The sequence below is a fragment of the Lygodium microphyllum genome, chromosome 24 (genome assembly GCF_053477565.2).
Source record: "Lygodium microphyllum isolate KBCC chromosome 24, Lygodium_microphyllum_v1.1.10, whole genome shotgun sequence".
Lineage (NCBI taxonomy): Eukaryota > Viridiplantae > Streptophyta > Polypodiopsida > Schizaeales > Lygodiaceae > Lygodium > Lygodium microphyllum.
Window position 1 is genome coordinate 120213442 of NC_141158.1, and position 8980 is coordinate 120222421.

Consider the following 8980-nt stretch of genomic DNA (forward strand, 5'->3'; position numbering starts at 1 on the left):
TAAGTTTTCCTACACCAAATAAAACATGCTTTGTGCATCCTTTCCATGCGGAAATATTATTTGGAACCTGGGCATTCAATGTCGGGGCGTTGTCCACTCTCGTACTTTGGGTGGAAGCTCCTGCATGCGCTCCTCTCGACTTTTGCTTAGGAGCCATAGACACAGTAGATTTTGACTCAGCAAACTCTCCTTGGTCCCTTTTTTCGATTTTAGAAATTGCCTTCAGCCCGGGATCTCCCATAGAAGCTTCTCAAGTCTTCTGGATAACAGGGAGATGATGTGGAGAGGATGATGGAGAGGATGACGATGGAGATGAAGATGACGATGAGGACGATGATGATGAAGATGATGAAGGCGACGGCAGCGGCAGCCTGGCGACGTGGTAGTTCTGGCGGCGGCAGCAGGCGGGCAGCTCCTCACAGCGGCGGCAGCAGCACCACACCCCTCCCAAACTCGGGGAGGGGGGGGGGATTTATATGGTGTGAAGGGGGGGAGGGGGGTAGCCATACAAGTGGCAGGTAGCATGCTTTCCCTCCCCATGCCCCTCCATACACCTACTCCCTTTCTCTCTCCCCACCATGCAACGGGTGAAGGAGAGGGAGTTATTAAATTTTTTTTGCAAACAATTCATTATCTCTTTTTTTCCCATGAAGGGGTGTTTCTGCGGTGGGCTACGTTATTTAGCCACGGCTTCCTATACACGACGCGGGGCTGGAGTTTGTTAATGCGCGAGGATGGAGCACTTAGCCCAAGGTTTTTCTGTTGTGGGAGATTACTTTGAATCGCTTTTGCGCGAGATTTAGGGTCTTCAATATTTCGTCGCAGAAATAAGTTTTGCCAAGTAGTAGTCTTGTAATTAGATTTTAAAGCCATTTATTTGATTTTTAGAATTAATAATTCAAAAAGTTAATTTCAGCCCTTGTCTCTGCCTAGAAAATTATATATGTCCATCTATAATTAAATTGGCTAGACTATTCGACTCTCGAGTGGTTCTAACTATTATATAGCCCTTGAATTGGCATTACTTAATTAATTAATGTTTAGTTCCTTATGTCACCACTAACATTTAATGGATAATTAAATGCCCTAGGCTCAATTTGACAGGAGGAATCTGAAAACACAAATTTACCTACTGATCTTGGACAATGCATACTTGATTGGTCTCAAAATTAGTGCTCTTTTCGGTATTTCTTTAGCTTTATTGTAGACGAAGTTGATTTACAATGGGATTCTCCCGATCCCCTTCGCAATCCAAACTCCCCTTGCTGTCCAAAGTGATCAGCAAGTCTTCAATTTGATTTGCCCCTTGATTTGGGCACTTAATTGGCCTTCATCCACTTCATAGACGATGAAAATGCCCCAAATTCAATGGATCACTAGTTCTCCACCTGAATTTAGCTGAAATTCACCTTCAGCCCTAAAAAATCAAGTCTTGGAGCTTTTAATTTTTGGCATGCTTTCCAAGGTTGCTGCTAAACCCTAATTTATGCTGTGAATTAGGGTTTACAACAGAGAAATATACAATTTCTTAGCCTCCAAGGTCCAAATGTTGAGATCTTTGAAGCAAGGCTATCAAATGGCTGGGAGATGAGAGAGAAAGCTGTAGAGAGAAGAGTTTTGTTCCGAAGAATGATTGGAAATCAAATGCAGCTGCTGCCCTGTCACAACAACATTAAATATTGTCATCTATAGTTGAGACATTCAAATAAGCTATCACCTTATACCTAGATGCAATCGCCCAGTTGTGGAGGGTTCGAATTTGCAATCGCCTCCTCAAAATTCACTGGTGGTTGGCTGCAGTGGCTGAAAATAGGTTGACCATGGTTGCTCATAGCTCTCCTCCTGTGTTAGCTACAGTAAGAATGATCTCATTTTTTCTCTTCTTTAGCCTTTTACTAGCCTGTATGGTAAGCCTTCTCAAATGGTTTTTTCAACATTATCCATCATTAAATATTAATTTTCAGCCTTTAATTACTGAAAATTAATCTAATAATTATTTCGATGGCCATAAAAATAATCTGACTGGCCAATTATTAAATTGCCTAGGCATCTTCCACTACCGAGTCTCTCTGTGCCATCTTTGACCATTAGATCAGCGTTAGGTACCATTAAATGCCACATCTCTAGTGTCATCAATTGACACTTATGGCCAAAATGAATGACCTGGGCCAACAATTGACACCAGATACCACCAAGTACTTGTGCAACATAACTTATAGCAACTTTTGCCTTTGATATCTCGTGATTTTCTTGGGTCCAGGGCTCGTAAATTTACTCTAATCCCTGTTGAACCTCACATGTGCAACATTTACTTAATCATGTGATTAAAAATTAATCCACATGTTAAGTGAGGTTTTCAAAAATACATGTCCTCATGACAAGGAGCCACCTAGTACTTCAGGAGTATAATTTGTTGTAACTTTTGTCTTTGACACCTACGAACATTTCAAGGTCCTTGGCCCCATCATTGTAACTTAATCACATGTGCACATTTTATTAATACCTAAGACAAAATGCCAAGCACAACATAAAATTTTACGTCCATGTGACAACTGGAGCAATATAAATGTTAATTTCCTAGCAGATCGAGTTCAAGATGGACTTTGTTGGTGAACAAGCAAAGAGATATACTCCATTGCAAATTCTAATTATAGATATACTAAACAATTGGAGATCAATGCTCCCGCCCCAATGTGAGCTTAGACTAGGAGGAAAGATGGCTTTGTGTCAAACAAAATAGCCCATTATGAACTTGGAAGTCAATCTTGCTCGAGGATGTCAAAACTTGCTAGACTTCATTAATGTGTGTGGAAAGTGGCACTTTGGGTCTACTGCACTTTTATACGGATGAGGCTAATATGCCCCACCACCACCACCACCCCTTACTCCCTCTTTGTCATTGGAGAGCCATGAGGGATGCCAACACACTAGGGCTAGAAGGCAAAAGAGGAGGTCTTGATGGCCTTTGCCCTCATTACAAAAGAGGAGCCCTTTGTAGCCTTGCCCTTGGCCTTTATTGGAGGGTCAAAGTCAAAATTTAAATATGAAACAATGATGATGATGACTCATTGGGACGTCCTTACCCTTGTTCTTCTTCTCCTCCTCCTCCTCCTCCTCGTGTTGTGCTGCTATTTCCTTGCATTCCTTTTGGAGATGCCTCTTCTTGCCACGATGCTGGTAGTGTGCTTTCTTCTTCTTACATGTCACCCCTCTCTGAAGCTGCTGATGCTTCCTACTTGCCACCATATCAAGATGGTGGCTACCCCTATAAATGCAAAGAAGCCTCATGTTCAAGCAACATAGAGATCATATGCTCAAAGCTAACACGTGTTGCCAATGTTTGAGCTCATAAGGTCTTTGCCACACCATCAAACTCAGGAGGAAGCTTCTAGATAACAATCCCCACAAGATGTGCTTTGGGAAGGGCTGACTGCATGTATTGAGGCTGATCCTATATGAATGTAACCCAAAGAAGGAATGGTTGAATCGTATTAGTTGTCTCAAACCTAATAGTTTGAAGTTGACCATAAAGCGTCACAACTCGCATGGTCGACGGAGTCTTGTACATAAGTTGTAATTTCTCCCACATTTTTGAAGATGTTCTGCAAGAGGTAACTAATAGAAGAACTTCTTTACAGATGCATTGAAGAAGACTAGAGTAGGCGCGGGAATTATTTGTGGCCCAAATAAGCACTGCTTCCTCATAATTTTCTTCATCCCAATCTTTTGGAATAGGTGGCATCTGGGGACATATGATGGCTCATGAAACAGCTCTCGTAGTCAATGGAGCCCTTGCACATAAACTGCAACTTTTACCACACTTTTGAAGACGCCCCATAGGAGGTAATCACCAAAAGAACCTCTTTAGTGACTCATTGAAGAAGAGCAGAGTAGGCATGGGAATCATCTCTCCCCCAAGTAAGCATTGCTTCCTCATAGTTGTCTTTGTCCCAATCTTTTGGAATAGGAGAGGGTTATCTAGGGACGTAAGATGGCTCCTGTAACAATGCATCATAGGTCCTTCTATAGAAACCAAGCTTTTGTGAGGCATACAACAGTCCAAGTAAGATAGTTAGGTCCCTTAAGTTTGTCATCAGTAGGGCAACATGCTGGTACCATTTGGGATTAAGTACAGAGAAGATGAAAATTGTGAAAAGGTTGGAGAGAGATAGGCACTTGCGGAGATAACCCAATATCAAGAATGCAAAAGTTCTGGTAGTATAGTTCAAAACACAAATAGAGGAACGATGGTGAAGAGACGTTGTGACAAAAGCACTACAACCTGTACGTGTGATCCGTCCTCTGAAAATCTGAATCATGCTGAAAAAACAAACTTGGCTGAAAACTTAGACTGCCAAAGAACAGAAGACTTGTGAAAAAAAATGTTGAAGATGGCTGTAAAACAGTAAAATTGTTAACTGCAAAGGCAAACCATTAGCTGTCCTTATGAAAATGGCTGCATATGAAGCAAAATACAGGCAAAAACGTAAAAGGAAGGGAAAAGCAGCAAAATGCAGGCTGTAAACAGCCATCTAATGACTTGAAACTGCCACCCAACACTCTGCTTAGCTGCCTAGACCTGTTCAAGTGTAGATAGCACAAAATGCAAGCTGTCGCAAAACAACAGCCAAAGCCAAGAGGAACAGACTTTGATACCATGTCAAAAAAGTGTGGAGAAATGGAAGCAAAGAGACACTGCTGATATAGACTGCAATGAACTCAAAGAACAGAAAATAGAACAGCAAAAACAAAGAACTCAAAGTGAATAGACTCGAGAAATGGAATGCATATAATAGCAAGGCTCAGGAACAGTACAAACTACCACAAAGGTACAAGCAGTGAGTCATTGGCAATGTGCACTAGTCTCCCCCTCTCTAGCTCCAGGAGGCAGTTTTGTGAGATGTGTATTGAGTGAATGACTGAAGTGACTGACAGTGGGAGAAGTGCAGCCTATAAATAGGCTGAAAATAATGCCAAAAAACGGCCAATCAGCCAGCATAATACTGGTGCCAAAATTCAGGCCAGCCAGCATAGAACACCTCTGGCATAAAATCTGAAATGCCCACACACAAACTCTGACACCCTTGTGAGATGTACTCTGCTAATAGAAAAATGTCAAGTTTTTGACGAAACTGGTCAAGCTTCAAGCTTTTCTTTCTCCCACTGCATGCAAAAATCCCATGCTGATTTTTAATGATTTAAATAATTATGGGTTTGCCCTAAGTTTCAGTTGGCTGAATTGAAAGGCTGCCCCAAACTTCAAATTTAAGTGGCCTTGCTCAAACAAACTTTCATAGGAAGGTCAAAAACGACTCTTTTGGCCCTAAATTGAAAGTTTCACATTTAGCTTTAGTTTACTAATTTCCAAGGTCTTGATCATGTCCAACATTGTTAATGCAATGGTTGTCATGCCTCGAGCCTGGGTAAGTTCACATGCTTGTTATAGTATTTGTGGAGGATCTTGCAGCATGGTATGCCTTAGTATTTATTCAAAATGTCTAGAATTCAAGCAGTTGAACTATGCATTCCACAACTATTGACAATAACATTGACATATCGTGCTAGTGAAAACAATAGCATGGATATATTGAGTGTCTCCTCTATAATGTGGATAACAAGCCCAACAAAGCAAACATCAAAACCACTTGTCATAATGTCAAGTACAAAAGCACGTCTTTCTTTATGCTAGGAACAAATAATACATCCTTGAAAGTAACACTATTCAGCTTTTTTAATGCTAGGAGCAAATAATACACATTTGAAAGTGACAATATTCCCATTCACTGTGGGAATGTGGACTTTTCCAATTCATTTTATTAGCAAGCAATAGTCTCTCCCTTAGATGTACCATCTAATGGTGCAAAAATATATGTGCATGCAGTGATATGCCAGAAGCACCATTTTGAAAAAATCAATGTTTTTCTTAGACTTACATCATGGATGGAAGGATCATACAAGCATAAGATAGCGAATGCCTGATCCCCAGAAGCATGTGCTTAGGTTTGTTGATTCATCCTTCCCACCCCCAAACCAACCTGCTATTTATTTTCCTTAGAAGTCTTATGCATGCACACACTAAGACGTTATGCCTAGGGGCCAGGCCTACATCAATAGTTGCACCTTTCTCTTTTTAGGTTTTTCTGCTTGTTTTGTTTGACTAGAAGATGATGAAATTCCTTTTCCTTATGTTGTCCACTAGATGATGAGTTTGCTTTGTCCTTTTTTAATCTAATAAGGCAAATACTTAATCACCTATCAAAGTGGTTGATCGGTCCATGCAGCTCTAAACACGGTACAGTTTCCCACTTCAATCATAAATGTGATAAGTGCATGTGCCAGAGTATTGCTACCATCCCTATGCAAGTGCTTTGTAGTGGGAGGTAGTGACTATGGATGAAGAGGATGTAACTTCCGATGAGCCAGATGTAGATGCATGTGTGCCACCTGCAGGCTGGCCTTGCATCAATTTCTATAACAACATTCCAAGGCTTCTTTGTCTGTTTCTTCTTGTATGTCCACATCGGATGGTTTGTGCTATCAAGTTTTACCCTTTGTTGACAACATCCAAACAAGTCATTATTTGTCTTTGCTATGATGTCTTAAGTAACGATGAACATTGCTGCTTTATACAACAGAAAATATAGCCAACAATGGCTGCCCCAACTGCCAAATGCACCTGTAAGACAAAGCTGACAATAGAAAAGTGTGATTTACCAACTTGGAGTCAGATCAGGAAATGAGTATCATGAATGCACTCAAAAAACATCCAAAACCTCCCAGTCAACTTTGCAGAAATTTCTTTGGGGCACAAAAAATTTTGGTCTTACAGGCAACTTGTTTGCAGTTGAGTAGTCCAAAAAATATGGACAGGCCCAAATTAGCATCTGGTTGCCAAATGTTGGGCTCGGTATGCGACCTGAATTTACTCCGAATTGAAGTTCAAAAAAGATTCTGAAAGTTTGAAACAGGTGGGGGGGGGGGGGGGGACTGATTCGTGGAAACTAGAGTTGCTGATTTTTCAGTCAAGGCGCATGATGGAAACTAGAGTTGCTGATTTTTCAGTCAAGGTGCATGTGCATAGATTGGCTCAATGAAGCTTGGGGATGCCGATTTGATACTCTTTTAACCAGCCATGTGAAATTTCTGTGCATCAGAAGAGCAACTGCTAGAGAAAATGCATGAGTGGGAGACCCCCTTTCAAGTTAAATTATTCAAAGCAGATCATAGGAGCAAAAAAGAGCATGAAAACGCTACTGACCAACCCAAGAGCAAATAGAGTGATATGTTGAGCATTAGAACCACTGTAAATTGTTCAGAAAACAATCTAACACATGTAAACACTTAACTCCTGGCAGCAATGCTATCAGCTGCAGAATGCTTCTATGCAATCTCAAGGACAAAATAGGCTAAAAGCTATGGTAAGCACCAGGAAATCTAGGGGCTTTAAAAGCATGCAACTAATCCAACGAGGATGACTAAAGCGAGGGAAGGATCTCTCTCCCTAACTCTTCTTTATCCTTGACCTTCCTGCTGAACCTTGCCTAGAAAGGTGGACATTAATCTGATGATAGGGAGATACTTGTGGAGCTTGTGAATAGAGGCCCTGACCTACCTCCACTTCAACAAATACCACTGCCACGAATGTGCCTCAAGTAGCATGATGCTATGTTTCCTGCAGTAAGTGGTCTAAATTGGAAACACGCTCGATAAGAAGGCATAGATGCAATGCCACTGCCCTTGATTCCATTGGCTATCTTGATGCAGAATTGATTATTTCATGTCACTCCTTTGGCCGATGGGAACCTAATTGAACAGTCAAAATGTGCTCTGAAGATGCCTATTCTTACTCAGTCTGAAGTCTCTTGACTGTGTAACTGATCCAGAGCTAACTTCGGATAGGCAAAGATCTCATTCTACTGTTTTGTGCTGTGATAAAAGTTCACCAGTCTGGTATCATACCACTTAGTCAACTAGATGCTTGTATACTAAATTGCATGATTTTGGTAAGACACATGATGGTTTTTGACTTCACATAGGAAGTTTGAGTTAACATATGACTGTGTGTGGTTGCAGCAATGGCTACCATATGTATGTAACAGCAGCGGTACTGCCAGTGCAGCCTGCCCTTTAGGGGGTCGATTGACAGCCGAGGTGTACAATCAGCTGGATCAATCGATAGACGTGATAAGCAATCTCAATGACAGCACACCATTTTTGCTGGATTTGGCGAACTGTCAATTTGTGCGGCAAGCGTTTACAGAGATTAGGGAAAGACACTGCCATCCGTTAAGGAAGTACATTGGATGGCAGTATATTGGGCTAATCTTGATTTCAGGAGGCTTAATGTTCTCAATCGTGTTATGGATTGTGTTCAGTAGGAGACGGCGGCACACGTTCTTGCACCCTCAAACTGCAGAACCGAGTTCTGGACAATTTATTTACAGGGGCCCGCCAGAAGTGCTACCTAAAACAGGGTGATAGCAAAGCTTTTAGCTGAATTCCCATGTATGGTATTTGCAGCTTCCATACATACTCCACATAGTTTGAATAGTGTCTGATTGCTCCCATATGTACTTTCACCTGTATCTCGCTTTACAAGTTTTTAACTTTTTTTAAAATTATTTTGGCTATTCATACTTACAAGCTTTGGAACATGTCCACATTTTGTCCCTTGGAAGTGTCTTACGATCTTCAGGCTGGATTTAATCTCTCTTGAACACATCAATATTCTTTAATCAAACCACCTTACACTAAAAAATTGAGGCTAGGAACTTCTTTTTGGTGATATGGGGATGTGCACGTGTGCTTGCGTGCTTTAATGTCACAACCTTCTCTCTGTAAATTTTACACCGAGCTTTGCATGCATTGATATAGTATGATTCCTTTAGGTTTATTGCGAGCATTACTTTGAGCTAGTGAGTTGCATCTAAAAGAAAAGGGTGACCCCGAGCTTTGCATGGATTGATATAGTATGATTCCT

General features: G+C 41.1%; 1 protein-coding gene across 2 annotated transcripts in view; it reads left to right on the top strand.

The window, feature by feature from the left end:
* LOC148015582 (uncharacterized) overlaps positions 1–8734 on the top strand; it is an 82769-nt gene extending 74035 nt beyond the window's left edge. Inside the window, exon 9 of one of the 2 annotated variants that reach the window (XM_087665764.1) lies at positions 8074–8734. In XM_087665764.1, the coding sequence (XP_087521890.1) occupies positions 8074–8478 (405 nt within the window). In that variant the 3' untranslated portion in view covers positions 8479–8734. The remainder of the gene's footprint in view (positions 1–8073) is intronic. The other variant, XM_087665763.1, reaches the window with a different exon arrangement.
* The last annotated feature ends 246 nt before the right edge of the window (positions 8735–8980 follow it).